Source organism: Gadus macrocephalus, chromosome 4 (assembly GCF_031168955.1).
Source record: "Gadus macrocephalus chromosome 4, ASM3116895v1".
In the NCBI taxonomy this organism is placed as follows: domain Eukaryota; kingdom Metazoa; phylum Chordata; class Actinopteri; order Gadiformes; family Gadidae; genus Gadus; species Gadus macrocephalus.
In genome coordinates this window covers 15,165,058-15,184,795 of record NC_082385.1, presented here as the reverse complement: position 1 = coordinate 15,184,795, position 19,738 = coordinate 15,165,058, and the positions used below count along the sequence as shown (strand labels likewise).

The window sequence follows — 19,738 nt, the reverse complement described above, 5'->3', positions numbered from 1 at the left end:
AACAGACGGGAAGTCTAAACTCTGTATCTAACTTGTTGAGGATAAAAGGGATTATACTTGATTAAAAGTTATGACATCTAAGATTATCTGAAGGATTACAAAAATGTATTATTATATTTATCTTATAATTAATTATTCTGGGTAATTTGATCAAACTATTCACTCAAATAGCATCATCATTTATCTTTACCTTTACCAAATGAACCTTTAACAGCTTCAATAGGGTATTAATATCGAGTAAGAATAAAATTGAATATTAGATAACATTTACTCACTCACTCATAGGAGATGAGACGATGATAATAATATCGAATATAAGATAACATTTACTCACTCACTCATAGGAGATGAGACGATAATACTATTGAATATTAGATAACATTTACTCACTCACTCATAGGAGTTGAGACGATGATAATAATGATAGTAAGTCTAAGATGACACCACTCACCGGTGGGCCCACTTCACCCTGCAGACCGGGGGTCCCGGTCTCTCCAGAGTCTCCCTGTGAGGACAGACACACAGGTGGACTGAGGACACATGGCACTGACACAAAGTGCATTCACACACCGCCTGCACCACTCAGCAACACAACGCTTCCCAAAACGTGGAACGCACAACGCCCTTGGACACCCTGTGGGGGGATAAAACAGGAAAGGGCTGGCACAAAGGATATCAATCCATCATGGCTGCCGGGGGGTACAGTGTGCGGAACAGGGGCGCTGACCCGGAGTCTACCCGAACCCTCCTGCGCTCATTTCCCCCCCACTTTACCCCCCGGGTTCCCATCGGACACGGGAACAGTTTAGTTGCCCTCGCGCCCGGCGCCACCATTACTCACTGTCAGTCAGCACTCCTCCCGCTGCCGCCGGGAGGAGGACGGGACGGGCCCCTGCTACTGCCAGGGAACGTATTAACACGTGTCGTCTGGGAGACAGCTCCACCACATCCTCTCAGAAACACTTCCCCGCTCCAGCCCAACCCCCCCCCCCCCCCACCCCCAGCTTAGCTGTGCTTTTGATAACAATATCTAGAAGGCGTCCGTAATCTAGATGCCTAACGATAGTCTCTATTAATGTCTGGCCTTCCTCCCGAAACCGCTTTTGTTTTGGTGACGGCGCCCGAGACAGTTGGCCTGCCTGGTAATAGCATTGTAATCTGTCTGTCTTAAGGGGATCTCGGACAGCTTGTTATGGAGTATCGTCCCTTCAAGAAGACAAAACAAGAGTCTGTCTAGTGTTCACTCAATGCCCAACCACAAACCAGGCTCAACTATTGCCAGCAGGGACCCAGCGGTGTGTATTCGACCCCAGCTGTCAGAGGGAGGACCTTGGTGGAGGGATCATTGGGCAGTGTGCCGGTTGTCTAGGCACACGAGACATGGGAACAGAAAAAGCCTTTGCCAATAGACTGTGTGCTTCCATCCACACCGAGCATTTGACCAAGGCCGTCCTCAAGTGAGGTTTTCAAGGACCAAAGGTGATTCTATGGAGATATGAGATTCAACGTTTTAAAATCGTGTCACACCACTGTCACAAAGACGGCTGACGAGCAGTGCAAATACACACTGGCCAGGCACAGGGCTGACGCCTGAGGACAAACCGCGGTGTGGGGACGTTTTAAAAGACACATACTTAATAATAGATTCACTAGCATCTTGAACACCGTGCCTTTAAGTATTCATTCATTGACTCACACTCTGCAGAGACACAGAGCCCAGACACAGCACACTGCTGCAGAGCAGGATGCTGCTACACCCTGACAGCTGAGCATCTGTCACTCTGCGTACCCTGAGAATGATCCCGTCCCGTTTAATGTGGAATCATATGGGTTACCTTATCAAATATTAACGCCCCTCAAACGCTTTGCAAAGAGGAGGCCGTCACGATTGTTCCACCGTCACTGACGTTAGCTGACAATTAGTCAAACACGTTCTCTTAACTGGTGGCACCCGTTTAATTGAACGTAGATGAAAACTGTCACCTTTCACATGTTTGCACGCTTTATGGTCGATCAATTTCAACAAGGACAACTTAAAGACTCTCTATTACCAAGCACAAATGCTTAACTTACAAGAGGTTTATCCAACGTTAACAATGAAGTGATGGCAATAAAATCGGTGAAATGTCAGTTTTCATACCTTCTCTCCCACAGCTCCAGGGTTTCCAATGCCACCGGGGGGTCCTTGAGAGCCATCGGCACCTGAGGGCCCTGATGGGCCTCTGGGGCCAGGAGGGCCTGGGGGTCCCTACGAGGCAGAAAGAAACCCAGCGTTACTCCTATGTGTGAACGGTGTTATAGGCTGCTCATCAACAGACCGTGTCTCAAACACGCACACACTTGAAATAGGGAGATGAATCACTACATTCATAAAATCGTTAATGAACTGTTCTTCATTGGGGTCTTACCATCTGTCCGACATCTCCAGTTTCTCCTTTCTCGCCTGGGGGTCCGGGCAAGCCCTGATATACAGAGAGAAAAAAATGTTAAAAGAATGACTGAATCAAATTGAATCTAAATCGCCGTCGAGTCGTTATGTGTTGTGTTGTCCCCGTCCACGTCCTCACCTGCAGTCCGACTGGGCCGGGGGGGCCGGGGAATCCTCGGGACCCTTCGTCTCCCTTCTGTCCGAAGAGACCCTGCTGACCTCTGGGACCTGGCTCTCCATCCGCACCCTGGACAACAGCAGTGGGGTCACAGACACGGTGAGAAGCGGGGACCGACCCTTCAATACTCGGGTCTGACCTCGACAGAGAACACGAGATGTAAGCGACGCCCCGGCACGATGTGAGCACTTACAGCAGGACCGGGGGCTCCAACTGGTCCTTGGGGTCCTGTAGGTCCTGGCGGACCCTGCAGTCCACCAAGAGAAGACAGGTCGGTATTTAAAATCAAGGACGGGATCAACTAACTGCATGTAAAGGACGCAGCCATTTTTTTGAATGATAACTTTAAGGGCCATTAATGTTCCTTGAACCATGTGGTACCGTGATGATGGAGAGTTACTCACGTGTTCCCCTTTGTCCCCCTTGCCTCCCTTCTGGCCGGGCTCTCCGAGTTCTCCCTGGTGAATCAAACAGACAGTGTCAAACGGAAGCACTCCCACTCACACGGTGCAAACTGACAGCACATCACCATGACTCATAGACCGCTCTGCCTTACGTAACAGGATCTATCACGCTAAAGGCGCAACGGCGGCTATGGTCGCCCGTATAGTGTCCGATAATATATACGCGAACCGACTGGTATGTGTAAGTGACATCTGTCGGTGCATCATTTGAATTGTCATCCTCATAAAAACAATGATGGACAAGACATATTTTATCACAAGCCTTGTATCCGCCGACCTGCTACGCATTATGACAATTCTGCATCCTCACTCATCCCTGCAAATTCCGGATGCAATTGCAGAGAGCAACCTGATTGTGTTCAGCCAAATTGAACCTGGGAGGAGGTAGAGGAGGAGGAGAAAGAGGAGGAGGTGTGCAATAGGTACTGGCTGTGCAGACACACTAATAAAAAAGCCAGTTAACAGAGGCAGTGAAGGTGTGAAGCACTCTTCGTGGACATGACTGGTAATGAGAGTGCATTGGGATGTGTAGAATGCTGCCTTATCAGATTTAGACATGTTTTTTTTAGGGCAAAGACACTCTCTACTAGTCTGTGTCGCTGCAGGGAGTATACTAAAGACATCGAGAAAACGGGGAAGGTCACAAATGAAATATATTTTGAGTTGTCCTTATCCTTAAAGCTATCCTTAGAGTTGATCTCCCTGTAAATGTTCCCAAAAGGGCGAGGGTGATGTGAATAGTTTCTCTGCTCCTCTATAATCTCTTTTTAATATAATGCAGCTATGGCCCACACCTCCCCTTGAAAGAGGGTTAAACTAATTTCACTTAACAGATTCAAAAATGCATTTACCCTTTCAATTCTAAGCTAATCAGGGCACTCTCTTTCTCAAAGCTTCTCAGAGCAGATAGAGAAGAATCAGATATTAGATAGACTAGATAGATTTAAGTATGATATCTTTTAAGTGTGTTACTAAGTGTGTCTTTGGTGTGCTAAATTAGGCAGGCCTTATTCACCTGGCAGTCATCTTCGTTCTCAACGCTAGCTGCTTGGGGGGTGGGGGGGGAGGGGGGGGTGGACTGGTTAGCTAGTGATAAGTTACAAGATCCAGGGCCAGCATTGACCAACCTTGTCTCCATCCTCGCCTGGGGGTCCGGGTGGTCCACCGGGGCCGGGCAGACCCACGGGACCCTGGATACCATCTCTCCCAGCGGGTCCTTGAGGGCCTTTCTCTCCCTGAAACAAGAGGTTGAGACGACAGCATGTAGACATGTACACACAAACAGCACCCAGCACAAAACACAGGTCGTCAACCGAAGGGTTCCTTACCGGTCCACCCTTCTCTCCGGAGGGCCCGGGGGGGCCCTGGTGTCCGGGACGCCCGGTGGGGCCTGGGGGTCCAGCGGGGCCGGCGGGGCCGCGCTCACCAGGAGAACCCTGATGGAGCAACAGGTATAAATGTGATGTTAAGGCAATGCGATGTGATGCATGTAGTGTGAAGTGATGTTATAGAATGGGATGGGATGAAACATAATTGGATGTGATCTAATAGAATGTGACGTGATGAACCGTAGTGGGATGCAATGTGGTGTCATGTTATGTCATGTGATTATGCAACTGATATTGCTATTGAAAAATGTGATGTGATGTAACGTAGTTCAACGTAATGTAATGAGAAGTAATGCAATGGAATGCAATGCAATGGTAATCTAAGGTAATAATGACTTCACAGGGTTATGTAAGGCGAGCTAAATGTACAGACCTAAATGGATCCAGCCGGTGTTATGTAAGCTCACGGTGCATATTATCTTGTTATGTAACAGTCCTGGTGGTGTAGGTGGTGGTGGTGGAAAACATGCCGGGTACACCAGTCGTGGGAAGGCAATGGGAGGTGAGAAAAGGAGTGAGAAGATGAGATTGAAGAGAATGAGTGGGGGAGAGGAGGAGGGGAGGGGAGGAGGGGAGAGGAGGGGGATGGGAGAGGAGAGGAGAAGATGGGAGGAGGGGAGGGGAGAGGGGAGGCTGGGAGGAGAGGAGGGTAGAGTGGAGCACAGAAAGGAGAGGAGAAGTGAGGAGAGGAGGAGAGGTGAGGAGTTGAAGGTGAGAGGAGGGGATTGATTGTGGATTGATGGAGGTTCAGTGGGGTGGGGTACTCACAGCGGGGCCAGGTGGTCCAGGTGGTCCTTCACTGCCTTTCAAGCCATGAGCACCCTGCAGGGAGAGACACAGAGAGAGAGAGGGGGGAGAGAGTCATAGAGAGAGAAAGGGAGAGTGAGAGAGAGAGGAAAAAAACATTGCATTACACACTGGCAACTTGGCTACAGTACAAGCGGAGATGATTTGCTGTTGTTACTACCATTATTAATGCCTCTACAAACACCTATACATTACAATTGTCAGTTGCATTGTGTAGTGTGCACAGGTACAAATGACCTTTTAATGAAATGCCACTTTCTATTGAAATACAGTGATTTGACCCTATTTGAAAACGATTTCAGAGAGGTCTCTCAGATAAATTCGGGTTGTTAAGTGGTTAAGAGCAGGGGACAGAGGCCTTGAGACCTGACCAACGCTGAAGTAGCAGTTGTCGTATCATTTTCTGCAGAGTTATTACTTGAGGGGACGCTTATGTTTGAGCAGGAGACTTTTGAGTCCTGCAGTCCGTAGGAGTTCAAACAATGAGCAAAGGTCTGGGGAAATGTTAATGACTGAAGCAGGGGGTGGGGTGGGGGGTCATGTCAGGGACTGACAAATGAGTGGTGAGATAATGAGTGTGAAGTCAAGCCAAGAGTGAGCTGGACGGACACTGAGAGCAGTCGAAACCCCTGTTTCATCCGATCAATGCAGGACTTCTGATGCGTCTTGAGGTGGGCTTCAAGATAATCGTACCGAAAGTGCAGTTTCTTTCCCGTCACCTACAATGTCAGTTTCAGCTTGAATTCAACTTTTTTTGCAGGTAAATGCTGACCAGAAAGTATTCACTTCCTGGTCACCTCTGAGCCTGCTCTGAATAGGATAAAGCTCGCAGACGCCTCAGACAATTTCATAAGCAAGGTTGCGTGTCGGAGTAGGGAGAGGAGTGCTCACCACGGGACCGGGTAGACCTCTGTCTCCGGAGAACCCTCTGAGACCAGGAGGACCGTCTTTACCAGCGGGGCCGGCGGGACCTGGATCCCCCTGTAGAGCAGAACCGCGCCACGTTCAATGCTGAAAGACGACTGCTGCTAGCACACCATTACAAACGATACATGTTCATATCTTTCAGGATGAGCTGTATTGTGCTCCAGTAGCATCGCTATGCTGGAGCAGAGGACCAGTTGATGTTTTACGGACCTTTGCTCCTTCTTTGCCAGCTGCTCCGGGCAGACCCTGCTCACCAGGTGGGCCTGGGGGTCCGGGATGGCCACGATCTCCCATTGGCCCGGTCTCACCTGTCGGGCCCTAAAGAGTGAGAGAAACAGTGTAATGAGTCAACAACACAAAACGTGACAACAAATCCTCAGTACATTCTCAACTAAAGGATCAAACAAACAAAAAAGAGAGAATAGTTAATAATAAATACATATCAAGATCAAATCGATTATCATGATAACAAACGAAGAGAAGGATAGTGTTGGCAGATTATTACAACTCGTGATCAAATAAAAAGGAAAAATTTCTCTACATGGTAGATGAATGCCTCAATATTATACAGCAGAGGAAGGGTAGGCTAGGTGTTGGGTGTGAGTGTGTGTGTGTGTGTGTGTGTGTGTGTGTGTGTGTGTGTGCGTGCGTGCGTGTGTGTGTGTGTGTGTGTGTGCCCACGCGTGGGAGGCCAGCTAGTCATGCTGGCTGCTTACAGCCGCGTTTCACCACCAATGTTCTCGATTAACCATTAGCAAAGTGCCAATGGTTAGCAAAGTGCTAATGGCACAAATGGGAGAAATAGCTGGTGCATTCCTAGTCGATGAACGCACCCTTGAAAATATCAGGGAATAAACAAAAACGCCATCACTATACAAGTCAGGCCGCACGGGATAAGACTGATGGTAAACATCAACTTACACACACACTTAGTATTGCGATAGGGCAACCATATATACTGCAGTTTAATAGTCAGCAGCCTCGGCAGTGCCTTTTGCATACAGACATAATCGCAATTTATATTGAAGACAACATTGTGTTCTTAGCGGCTCTCAAATTGATCATTGAGAAGAATACAAATGAGTGTTTATCCAGCGCCGCCTTTCTACAACCGCACACACTAAAACGACGATAAAACATCGATAAAATCAGTTATGCTGCGGTTGCACTGCGCGGCATCAAAAACAAACGTTGGGGGGGTGGCTCGGCGCGCTGCCTCGTGGGTCAATGAGCAGGAGGAGTGGACCGTGACGTTGGAGAAACAAACAGCAAAACACCAGGGTTTCGGCCGTGGCGGTGGTGGGCGGTGTGGTTCTAAATGATTAGCTTGATTCGTTACCTGGGGGCCAACCACGCCGGGGGGCCCTGGAGGGCCGGTCTTGCCTTGGAAACCCTGTGGATGAAACACAAGGATGGATTTAGACGCTAGAAGAGGCGTTGCACAGTTTCAAACAGAGTCGTATGATGATAATCTATTTTTTAATTAAAGTCTGACAAATGTTTGTACTCACAGTCTCTCCTCTCTGCCCAGGGTGACCGGGCAGGCCGTCCTTTCCAGCTGGGCCCTGGCAGAAATAAAGAGATGTTTGGTCAGAATAAGGTGGATATTGCTGTACCGGTTCACACATAGTGGTGTGTAGGCTGGACAGATGCAGTTATAAGACTGTACAGCACAGCAAAATGGCCAACAATCTGCTATACAAGTTATTCTCACAGGGGGGCCCTTTGGTCCTGGGAATCCAGTTGGTCCTTGAGGTCCAGGGAGACCCTGAAATAATGAACAGATGATAGGATGAATTAGTATTTGCATGAATTATTTCTACTTTATCCCCCTTGCTGGAGTGGCAATGATTTCAATTATTGGATCACTAGCTACTATGAAATAAAAAAAGAATATTGAATGATGATCAGTGAAAGAGTTTAATCAGTTGTGGTGTAAAATAATGATAATACAATGATAAAATGTGCTCACCCTCTCTCCCAGAGGTCCTGGAGGTCCATCACTTCCAGAGTTTCCCTGAAGTGAAAACCAACCAAATGAACAATGGATTAAACAAGTCCACACCCGATAGACTGTGGCCTCATTTCCTGTAAACCAACACAAAGCTTCAAATGTCGAAGCGCTGTGGGGACAGGGACACGGCGTCCTACCTTGGGTCCAGCCTTTCCAGTGGGTCCCCTGGGCCCTCGCTCTCCACGCGGTCCCTACGCGGAAATCAAATGGAGGTGTAACGTTTTAATGAGTTCTCCGCGTTGACATGAGTTCTGATGCTCAGTTGCCATGGAAAACTGGATAAGGTCTTGTTTGCGACAGGGTAACTTACGGTCGGGCCTCTCTGTCCTCTAGGGCCAGATTTCCCAGCGGTTCCCTGCGGAAGACAACAATATACACTTGAATCACTGCCATGGTCTGCCACGCTATACAATGATGCATGAGTCCCAGACACAGGGGAAAACGCACAGCGGTACCCTTCAAACAGAAAGAGAACGCCGCTTAGATATGCACAGGAGGATAAATAAAGTTAAGGGGCATAAATAACACAGCATCAATCCTTTACCCTTGTCTGGTGTCTGACTAGACCACACTTTAGTTGCTTTTTGTTTGTCACAATAATGATATTTTGTAAGCCTTGCTCCACTCTCTGTCGTAATCCATTGTGCTTAGAAGCAGCTTAACAGTCCATTCCTCACTTTCATTACTCAAAGACACCACAAAGGGATCAACCGTCGGGATAGAATGGAAACCTCTACTTTAAAATTAGAGTGAGGGTGGTGAAATGAAAGAAATGCGACACATTTAATCCATGGTTGGTAATTGGATTCAGCGTTGCCTTAAAAAGCGATTGTAGCGGCGTCTAACGCAGACAGATTCCTCTGTCTCCTACACCGCGCCATGCGGCCCTACATCATCCATCTTTGATGGCAAAAACTACAGAGATACCGGCTGATTCTTTCTGGTACGTACCCTGGTTCCCTTCTCTCCATTGGCTCCGGGGAACCCTTGGAATCCCTGAGACCCCTGTTGGACACAAACAAAACAAACTGTCACACCCTTTTCTTTCAGCCTTATACGACTACTAGAAGTGAGATCAGATTGGTCGGTACCTTTGGTCCTTGTCTGCCTGGATAACCTGGAAGACCAGGTACTCCGAGTTTACCCTGTGGAACGAATAAAAGACATTGTATTATCACACTACATCAATCATATTCATTTTCTCCCCATAGGTCCAGCCTCTGTAGTAGTAAAAGAATCGTCAAACATTTTATTGTAATTGGTTTGCTGGTGCAATCTATATGGTGCTGGTTATGCTGTCTGTGATACAATAATCACATATCCAGCACAGTATGGGGGAGGGCTTGTCCCACTTCGAGCTGATTTTAAAAGCGACCCCACACAGGAGGAATTACATTTGAAGCTTTCTCAGTTCCTCTGCCATACATACAGTGTGTACAACATGAGTACTATTGATGTAATGCACAGGTCCATGGGGCTTGTATATCAGAATGCATCATGGGATATATTTTTTGCCAATACTCCGCCATATTGAGAGGGCACGAGAGAGTTGTAGTAATGGAAAATCCTAATCAATGTAAATGTACTGTAACCTAAGCTAATGAAACGTTGTTTTGCCACGTCTCGCATGAGAAATGCTGCGGTGGTATCAAACACAACAACGCCCCCCCCTCAAGATGACAAATCATTTGTACTAGCGGCATACGCATATTCAGCTGTATTAAGGTGAGGTATCCCACTTATCACGCTATCCACTCTAATGAGACCGTCCGTGGTGCGTACCTTTTCACCGTTGGGTCCTAGGGGCCCAGAATCTCCGGGCAGACCCGAGCGTCCCTTGGGGCCCTCAGGACCGTCTTCTCCGCGAGGTCCGGCTGGCCCGAGCTCTCCCTGTGGGGTAAACAGCGGAGTGTTGACCGGAGGTTAGTCTGCTGCTTCAGTACACTAAGAACACCCTGAGGTTTAATGCATTGAGCCGGAGGACCGATCAGCCATCACACGGTGGACTGGTGAGCAATGGCCTCCCGACGCGAGAATAGATCAAAGTTTACAGCCAAGAACAAAATAATGAATAAAGATAACGTGATGCATCCAATGTCATATTTTATTCATAGAAATGATGCAGGATGCAGCGCATCGTAAAGTACACGATTTGGTGAAAGGTTTTTTAATCTGTCATATTAATAATTAATCATGCAGTCATTTGGAAATGTATGGATTTGAATATGATGTGTTCCGTGTCTGTCCTAGATAGCAGCCCTAGCACCTGGTGTGTACCCCCAGCCCCCGCCCAAGATATGCCCTGTATTAACACTGCATACAGAGCGGCTCGCAGGCTAAAACCACAGAATACAAAGTTGTGCTGACACTCAGTCAATGTAATAGAGACCCAGTGATGTGCAAAAGCTATTCACACAAATACACGCACACACACACACACACACACAAACACACACACACTTATGTTCCCTTAAGTACACATAAAAGCACATCAAACAAACTGTACTTGACTCTAGTCAGCACCGCGGCACACGTGCACATAGTTCACAAGCGCGCACCCTGTTGCAAAACAGGGCATTTTCCATTCTGCTCCACGCTGAGAGTCTCCTCTGGGCTCAGGAGGACTCTTCAAATCTCTGGCTTTCATCAGTGTTTGATGCGCCTCCAGAGGAACCCGCGCCCCCACAGACGTCTCCCGAGTTTTCAGAGACACAAACCCCAACCCATCCACATACAGCCTGCTTATTTATTGGGTGGGGGGGTTAGGTGGTGAAGGCCTTGTTTTTCACTGCTAAAAATATGTTCCAAGTGTTTTTTTGAATTGGATAATGCCTTTGGATTCACAAAGTCACGGGTGTAAACTGTACACACCAGTTGAGGGGCAGCATTTGGCTAATGACGTAGAACGGGTTTACTGCTGGTAGTGGATGGTGAAGGTTGCTAGTTCGATCCCCGGCTCCTCCTAGCTGCGTGTCGAAGGTGTCACTGAGCAAAATACCTCACCCTAACTGCTCCTGATGAGCTGGCTGTTGCCATGCATGGATGACGTAGGTGTGTGAATGTGTGTGTGGATGGGAGAATGCTAGAATATATTGCAGTGTGCTGTGTATGAATGCATTCCATTCACCATTTACAATTGAGACAGCGGGAGGTGACATCATGTTGTTGTAGTTTGGTTATTGCTTTCCATTCCACATTATGACTGACGGCCATGAGTGTTCGATGTGTTCCGACTAGATTGGATTATGTAAGATGCAATTGAATTGAGTTGCCATCATTTAGCTCCACTCAGATCTATTACTCTCTCTGTGATTCGGTCGCTTATCCTTTTCCATGTTTGGTGACTTGAACCAATCAGGGGCAACCGCCGAGCGCATTCACAGTTTTCTCCCCTCAATTTCCCGGCACAGCCCAGCTGTTGCGCTTGACCAGAGAGCGTCAAATGAAATACTAACGGGGTCTTACCCTGTCACCCTTGATACCCATATCTCCCTTGAAGCCCGGGAATCCATCCTCGCCCTGCGAACAAGGAAGACAGAGAGAAAAGACAAGAGGGAAGAGCGGGGAGGGGGAGAGATGTAATGAAGTGGAAAAAGATGAGAGAGTAGATGTTCAAAAATGATCTGTCTCTTCAGTTTCACAGACACACACGCACACAGATACAATCACGCACACACACACACACACACACACACACACACACACACACACACACACACACACACACACACACACACACACACACACTCAAATAGACACATACACACATGCACAAACACGCGCAGACACACGCTCGCATAAGAGGAGGAGGATATGATGTGTCTCGAGATTTCCTGTTGCCAAGCAACCCTTGATCTCCGGTCTCCGGTCTCCAGACCGGCATCAATCATCAAGGCTGTCAGGGGCTACAACAATGGAAGGCCATCGCGACTGTCATCGCCGTGAACACGCTTCGGAGCCAGCCTCGTTGCTGTCTTCCTCTTCCTGGGTTAATTAGCGGCCGTGTAATCCATCACTTGAAGCTGCCTGCACTTATATACCAAAGACAAAAAAAACTCGAAGCGCAAATTATCTCTCTCTCTTTCTCACCTTCTCTCCCTTCCCTCCCTTTAGACCACGAACACCGTCGGCCCCCTGTAAGGAAAACACACGCACACATACACAAACATAAACATAAGTTACTTGGATGCAAGATACATTATCTTCGTTGTATGTTGACCATTTGAAGGTACGATCATTCCTAAACAATGCCTGTTCTTTGACGGGAGGACCTGTCAAGCACCTTACTGTTCCATCTAAATGTCGTTATATGTCCCAAATCTAACATCTGTTGGCTTGACCTTCAAAGGTGCTTCGTTACTTGATTCCAAGTTGTGGTTTCAATTTGATCATACTCAATTAGAGCTTTCTGTTGAGGGACCATGTGGTCGATTGGGAATCAACTCACCTTCACACCGCGGGGCCCAGGATAACCAATGGGCCCTTGAGGGCCGGATGGCCCCTAGACAGAGAGAGAGAGAGAGAGAGAGAGAGAGAGAGAGAGAGAGAGAGAAAATGTGGAGTGAGGGATGTTTCTCAGGCACACAAATGCAACATAGAACAAGTGACACAAAAATATCAAAACAAATAAAAGTGTATCGGATCTATGAAGTAAGAAAAATAAAGAATACAGCGAAAACTGCAAACACTACAACTCACCAAGTGTCCCTTCTCTCCATTCGGTCCTTCTTTGCCAGGGTGACCCTATGAATTATTAAGAGGGAACATAATCACATCTCATATCCCGATAATTAAAACCATAAATACCACACTGCATGCTCGCCATTACCAAGGGCCCCATCTCCTCGTAAAACAATTGGATGATGTTTCAAACAGAGTAGGAAAAGACGAGGCCATTGGAACTGGAGCCTAATAAGAAGAGCCTTTTCCAATTCCATCTCATTTAGGGTTCTTCATTAACCGCAACACTATTATGGGGGCCCTGCAAGCTATTAGTAGGCTGTTAAAAGTCACTGGGAGAGAGAGAGGAGAGAGAGAGAGAGAGAGAGAGAGAGAGAGAGAGAGAGAGAGAGAGAGAGAGAGAGAGAGAGAGAGAGAGAGAGAGAGAGAGGGGGGATTTGGGTGAAAAGAGAGGAATACATCATTGCAATAGTGACTGATTACAATTTGTTGCCACTGAAATGATAAAACACACAAAAATGGAGGAGGAAGAAATTGGCATAGATAAGGTTAAGAATTTTTAAACTTTATATCTTAATGGAATACAAAAGCAGTGTGTATCTAAATGGAATACATAAGCAAGGGGATCTCAATATAATCATTACTGCAACCAGAATGATGTGCCATTCACAGCCTCAGGACCAGTTCATCATTCACAGCCTGTCTCACATCCTGGCACCTACTTCCATCTACGGCTCACCTGTCATCAGCAAGGGTGTGTGTGTGTGTGTGTGTGTGTGTGTGTGTGTGTGTGTGTGTGTGTGTGTGTGTGTGTGTGTGTGTGTGTGTAGGTGTGTGTGTGTGTCTGCTTGTGTGTGTGCGTGTGTGTGTGTGTGTGTGTTTGTGTGAGTGTGTACATGTATGTGTGAGTGTGAGTGGGTGTTTGCTTGTGTTTGTGTGTGTGTGTGTGTGTGTGTGTGTGTGTGTGTGTGTGTGTGTGTGTGTGTGTGTGTGTGTGTGTGTGTGTGTGCCTTAGAGGGGCTATGTGCATGTGTGTGTAGGTGCAAATGTATGCAGGTTGACTTGGCAGGCTTGAACAATTGCATCGAGTTCTTCAGAGGGGTAAAACTTACCGGGGGTCCATCGGCTCCGGGCATTCCTGGCAGACCTGGTTTTCCTAAAGGACCCTGGGAGGAAGAAGGAACACACACATTTTAGAGAAACATCTATCTTTATTTGTTATAGTTTATAGAAAAGTTGCAATACAAAAATATTGTTTAAAAAACATCCGGTAGGCAACCATATTGCAATTATTTTGTACATTTGTAAATATATATAAATATGTATAGAAAGTTATATATCTATATCTATATCTATATATATATATATATATATATATATATATATATATATATAATTATATAGACACATGATCATAATCTAATAGACACATAATGTAATAGACAGTACATGATGACATTAAACCTTTCCTTCTGTTTTCTCAGTGAAGGCATTTTGATAATGGATCGTGAACTCTCACCTTCTCTCCTGGGGGCCCGATGGCTCCCTGGGGCCCTGCGAGTCCCTGTATGGAGAGGAAACAGTGAATCAGTGACTGATTGATTAATCCTGGCGGTGGACTGGGGGCATTGAAGGGTTTATCAGATGCAAACGAGAGGGAGAACAGGTGAGTACAGACCTGAGCTCCGGGGTTGCCTTGCTGTCCGTTGGGGCCGGGCTCTCCTTGAGGTCCCTGGCGAGAGCGGAGTAGAGTTAAACCTGCACTATGTCACGTGGCTACTGCAGCTATTAACTCCATCATAAACATACTTCAACAAGAACGTTTCTTGAAAGCAAAAAATCCACATGTCAATTCATGCAATATGTGGTCGGGCTTAGCTCAGGAGGTAGAGCAGTTGTCTTGAAACCGAAAGGTTGTTAGTTCAATCCCCAGCTCCTTCTAGCTCAGTTTTGATGTGTCCCTGAGCTAGACACTTAACCCTAACTGCTCCAGACGAGCTGGCTGTCGCCTTGCATGGTTGACTCTGCCGTCGGTGTGTCAATGTCTGTATTAACCGATGTAAGTCGCTTTAGATAAAAGCGTCCGCTAAATGCCCTAATTGCAATATCGATATTTTACTTTCTTTTCCCCCCCCACCCCAACACCATGTAATAAAAGTCTTTAGCAATGCATCTCTTTCCACTAGAGGTCACTAATAGGAAAACATATATATTGCAGATTTAATATCATTATACTTAGGTAGGAAAGTGGTCAATAATAAGCGTCTTTTCATTGTAGAGTAATAATTGTAGTAACGGATGGGTCCTCAAATCAACGGATCTCTCGAGCTATCAGGGCAGAGTGCTGCTCTCATGGCCAAGGTCAAAGGTCATTCAATCAAAGGGTAGCTGTACTTTGCTCCATCAGCACCACACACACACACACACACACACACACACACACACACACACTAACAAACACACAAACACACACACACACACACACACACACACACACACACACACACGTGCACAACCCCCCTCACACACTCTCGACCGTTCCGCTCCCCTAATGAAGGAAACTGCTGAAGCCAACACTCACAACGCCCAGCCTCTCACATAATTGACAATCAATTATGTTTTGTGGAGTTGTGAGCGGCTCAGGGTAGACGTGGACTGAGTGTTTCTCTCCTTATCCGGAGCGCTCCCAGCAGAAGGCCCACACTCCGCTGTTCTTTCATTACAGGCCCACCCCTCCCAAAGATGGACTCGGTAGAGTGCAGTGCAGCGGCGGTTTGTAGCGCCCGACTTCTGAAATGGGTCTCAGGGCAGCCATTCTATTCTTCATTAGGCGGTATGTCCCTCTCTAAATACACCAGTTGTGTGTGGGTGTTAGTGGGGCATCATTGTGTGTGTAGTGTGTGGGGGGGTGTGTGTGTTGGGGGGTGCCTGCGTGTAGTGTGCCTAGGGGTGTGTGCGTGTGGTAGATTGGGAAGTGTGCTATCCATCCGTTTTATCTAGAGCCCCTGTGCGAGAGTTGTACGGTTTTGTGTGCATTGCAACACTTTGCAAAGTCATTTCCGAACTCCACTCACAATGTTTCCTTTGGGTCCTGGGTGGCCATCCATACCGGTGACACCCTAGAAGCCGGGGAGACACAAACAAAAATACACAGAACACCAACAGCGATGAGAAGATACACAAAGTAGTACAAGCACAGGAGGAATTACGAATGAACAGGAATTAAGTTAGATCTTGCTCGATCGTAACCGCTTAATGGGATTCTCGAAGCGTGTGCGAGCGCGGCATACGGCATTCAGCAAGAGATTCTGGGTACAACATCGTACCAACGTTAGGTGGAGATCATTTGCAGTTCATGTGGTAGACGGGCTCATCCCTGAGGTAGTTAGGGTCTCTGATGGGTATCTTGCTAGCTGAGTGACGATTGGCGAACGACAACACCAGATGGTCTATCCAAACCAAGCGTTGATTGAGTGATTGAGTAATTATTGTAGATTCTTTCCTCCCAATATTGAGCCCAGGTAGTATGTTAAAATACATTGCATGATTGCTTTCACAAATGTAAAGACGAGAACCAAATTAACACTTAAGCATTGACATACATATTGCTGATACAACAGAAAGCAATCACAGTGTGGACCTTCATTGCATAAAGCTCAGATTACAAAATCCCTGTGATGTTTTGTGCTGATTTCAAGGGTTTTATTAGAGGTTGTTAGGAGACCGCACACTTGTTCTCTCCCTATTCACAACAGTAATGAATGAATGAAACAATGTGCGTGCGTGTGAGATTAAAATAAGATTGCACAGGGACTCACAGGTGGTCCAGGGGGGCCTTGGGGTCCCTTGGGTCCCAACAAACCGCGGGGTCCCTGTGAGAAGGAGAGAAAACGGGTTGACTGTGCTGTGAAAGGCCATCGGAAGCATTTGCTGAATACAAAACACATCCTGCATCATGATGCTTTACAAGTTAACGCCTACGAAGGACCTTATCTGCCAGATGAGCCCACGATTAATATCTTACATGAAGACAAATCTAGTGGGAGAGTATCAATTGCCATTCTGTTAATGCTGCGCTTATCAAACAGTGCTTTGAATTCCATCGTTGTGCCTCATTGAGACAGCAACGAAAAGCCAACCAGTAGAGCACCGCCTGCTGGTCAGAGCATGCCACTGCAGTTAGGATTCAGCTTGCAGGGATCGTTGATTTGTGTCTTGGGGTGTATAGCCATAACTCTGTCGTCAGCCCTTAAGCAATCAGCCTTAACCAAAGCTCCTCTAACACAGCTCTTTCTCACACAGTCTGAGCCGGACCTTTCTAGAATGACATCATCATGGAGAACAAATTCCCATGTATTCTACTTTTGATGTAGAAAAATATACACAAAAAGAAATATACTGGCTTCTTGGCAAATTCTGGTGGCCTTGCGGTTTATACTTCAGCTCTGTTGGCGCCAGTGTACATTTCTAAATACAGATGAATATGGTCACTTACAGATTCACCGGGGAGTCCTCGTGGCCCGATCTCTCCGTCGTCTCCCTGGGAAACAGAGAAGCCACTATGTGTCAGGAAGTGAGGCAGAACCAGGAAGTAGATGGCAACAGAGTAGTAGGGATCAATGGAAAGATGAAATGACGGAAGCACCAAAGAGCAGGATAAAATATTATCGATTGTCTAATAAAGAGAGATAGCGATGTAGAGCTTCGGAGCAATGTTTAAACTACCTTAAACTACCACTAGCACTGTTTACTTTCTATGTCGGACCCGCTCGGGCACTTAAGACCTACATGTGGTGTAGTGGGGGGGGGGGCCAAACTGAAACTGAACCTGAAACTGAAACTACAAAACAAAACAGAATGTGTCAACAATATTGATCTGGAAAGAAGTTGTGGACTCACTCTTTCTCCATCTTCTCCTGGTCCACCTGGAGGCCCTGAAGGTCCGGCTTCACCCTAAACAACGACAACACACATCACACATTTAACACACACACTTGAAATAACACAGACATACTGTACATGCTCACATGTCCATGTATCAGAGCAACGTACCCGGTGTCCTTTCTCGCCGGAGAGCCCGGCCAGCCCGTCGAAACCTCGGTCTCCCTGACAGGCGAGAAAGAAAATCACATCATTTAATTTCCTAAGGAAGATGACTCTGGGTGAAAGCTCAGCACCATGTTTGAAGTGGACTGAAGTCTGAAAAGGTACCTTGGTTCCGGTCTGTCCAGGCATACCTCTGGCTCCGTCCGCTCCGGAGCGGCCCTGTGGTTAAGAGCGACATCCACCTCCGTTAAACAGGCCTCGCCTGAGTAGCATCGCAATCCAGACTTAGGCTGAGTATCGAAAGTCTGACGGCGTTTCACTTTCTTTCGCTTCTTATTTGTTTCAACCGATTTGGAGAACACAAAGTCAAGTGAACTTCAAAAATAGTGTCTGCAAAAGTTTATCATCAGCACTGTGTAGACCAGCCACGTCCTCGATAGAATATCTCGTAACGCAACAGGAAACAAGGCGTTACTCGGCCCACTGCAGTGTCTGGTTTTACAGCCCAGGCTCTGTGCCATCAGCCCACTGGGCGCCCTTCTATATCAGAGCAGGACTCCGAAATAACGCTGTTTGATATATGTGTATTACACCATGGTCTTACCCTCCTGCCAGGCTTCCCTGTGGGTCCGTAAGATCCCAAGGGTCCGCGTGGCCCCTGTGAGGACAGAGCAAGAGAGCAGGTCATGAGGCCCGCTGTGCTTTGGGATGTACAGAGAGGTCTAAAGGAGAGGGGTTGATGACGTGTGCTTACCTGAGGGCCGGGGTCTCCTGAATCTCCCTTCAGACCGGACACACCTGGGGACCCCTTGGGACAGAACACAGGCGTTTGTACGAGCAGACAGAAGAAGGACACAACTTTGAAATACCTAGAGTGCAACCTATAACGTGTGAGTATTCATTTGTGGATGGGTGTGTGTGTGTGTGTGTGTGTGCGTGTGTGGGTGTGCGTGTGGGTGTTTGTGTGCTTGTGTGTGTGTGTGTGTGTTTGCCTGTGTGTTTACGTGAGTGTGTGTGTGTGTGTGTGTGTGTGTATGTGTGTGTGTGTGTGTGTGAGAGTGTGTGTGTGTGTGTGTGTGTGTGTGTGTGTGTGTGTGTGTGTGTGTGTGTGTGTGTGTGTGTGTGTGTGTGTGTGTGCGTGTGTGTATGTGTGTGTGTGTGTGTATATGTATTTTTGTGTGTGTATGTTGGTAATCAAGAAAATTGATGGACATACAAGAGGTCCAGATCTGCCAGTCAAACCCATTGGTCCAGAAGGTCCGCGCATAGCCAGCTGAAAAAACACATCAAACAAACATCTGATGGTCAGGGTCGGAGGATGTATACAACATGTGGACAGCCAACAGAGGCCTTGTTTACAGCCCAGAACACACACAATGTTCTCCATAACTCTGCCGTCTCGCGTGTGCCTGAGCAGGGATGTGGGGGTGTTTATGTGGGATGGTTTATGGATGGCTGTCCTACCCTGGCCTGCTGCATGATGGCTTGCATCTGAGACTCCTGGGCGGACATGGCTGGTCCCTTCTGGCCAGAGTCAGCCCCAGAGCTGAAGCGGAACTGGGTAGGGAAGAACCACAGAGTCAGTAAGTATACGTCATAATAATGATCAACATTTATAATGCATGGTGGCATAACCTTCCTCTCCGTATAACCAACCACTGTGTATTAAAGCATCACAAGTATTTAAGCTCACAGGAAAGATAATGGTCGCCAGTTGTTATACGTTCTAGTGGCATCTAGTGGTGGATATTGAGTACTGCATTGGTTGAAAAAATGCTTCATGGATTAACCATGGGATTACTACCA

General features: G+C 47.1%; 1 protein-coding gene across 3 annotated transcripts in view; it reads right to left on the bottom strand.

Annotated features, from left to right (window-relative positions):
* The window catches only part of col5a1 (procollagen, type V, alpha 1), a 72,128-nt gene that overhangs the window by 11,355 nt on the left and 41,035 nt on the right, over positions 1 to 19,738 (bottom strand). For all 3 annotated transcript variants that reach the window (XM_060050480.1, XM_060050481.1, XM_060050479.1), the window contains exons 13-49: positions 19,397 to 19,489; positions 19,149 to 19,205; positions 18,687 to 18,740; positions 18,537 to 18,590; positions 18,098 to 18,151; positions 17,939 to 17,992; positions 17,786 to 17,839; positions 17,382 to 17,426; positions 16,705 to 16,758; positions 15,961 to 16,005; positions 14,565 to 14,618; positions 14,406 to 14,450; positions 13,999 to 14,052; positions 12,905 to 12,949; positions 12,654 to 12,707; positions 12,296 to 12,340; positions 11,672 to 11,725; positions 9,989 to 10,096; positions 9,298 to 9,351; positions 9,158 to 9,211; positions 8,517 to 8,561; positions 8,344 to 8,397; positions 8,165 to 8,209; positions 7,907 to 7,960; positions 7,704 to 7,757; positions 7,532 to 7,585; positions 6,403 to 6,510; positions 6,157 to 6,246; positions 5,227 to 5,280; positions 4,399 to 4,506; positions 4,198 to 4,305; positions 3,011 to 3,064; positions 2,800 to 2,853; positions 2,568 to 2,675; positions 2,409 to 2,462; positions 2,141 to 2,248; positions 452 to 505 (exon numbers count right to left, since the gene is read on the bottom strand). In XM_060050480.1, the coding sequence (XP_059906463.1) occupies positions 452 to 505; positions 2,141 to 2,248; positions 2,409 to 2,462; positions 2,568 to 2,675; positions 2,800 to 2,853; positions 3,011 to 3,064; positions 4,198 to 4,305; positions 4,399 to 4,506; positions 5,227 to 5,280; positions 6,157 to 6,246; positions 6,403 to 6,510; positions 7,532 to 7,585; positions 7,704 to 7,757; positions 7,907 to 7,960; positions 8,165 to 8,209; positions 8,344 to 8,397; positions 8,517 to 8,561; positions 9,158 to 9,211; positions 9,298 to 9,351; positions 9,989 to 10,096; positions 11,672 to 11,725; positions 12,296 to 12,340; positions 12,654 to 12,707; positions 12,905 to 12,949; positions 13,999 to 14,052; positions 14,406 to 14,450; positions 14,565 to 14,618; positions 15,961 to 16,005; positions 16,705 to 16,758; positions 17,382 to 17,426; positions 17,786 to 17,839; positions 17,939 to 17,992; positions 18,098 to 18,151; positions 18,537 to 18,590; positions 18,687 to 18,740; positions 19,149 to 19,205; positions 19,397 to 19,489 (2,337 nt within the window). The remainder of the gene's footprint in view (positions 1 to 451; positions 506 to 2,140; positions 2,249 to 2,408; positions 2,463 to 2,567; positions 2,676 to 2,799; positions 2,854 to 3,010; positions 3,065 to 4,197; positions 4,306 to 4,398; positions 4,507 to 5,226; positions 5,281 to 6,156; positions 6,247 to 6,402; positions 6,511 to 7,531; positions 7,586 to 7,703; positions 7,758 to 7,906; positions 7,961 to 8,164; positions 8,210 to 8,343; positions 8,398 to 8,516; positions 8,562 to 9,157; positions 9,212 to 9,297; positions 9,352 to 9,988; positions 10,097 to 11,671; positions 11,726 to 12,295; positions 12,341 to 12,653; positions 12,708 to 12,904; positions 12,950 to 13,998; positions 14,053 to 14,405; positions 14,451 to 14,564; positions 14,619 to 15,960; positions 16,006 to 16,704; positions 16,759 to 17,381; positions 17,427 to 17,785; positions 17,840 to 17,938; positions 17,993 to 18,097; positions 18,152 to 18,536; positions 18,591 to 18,686; positions 18,741 to 19,148; positions 19,206 to 19,396; positions 19,490 to 19,738) is intronic.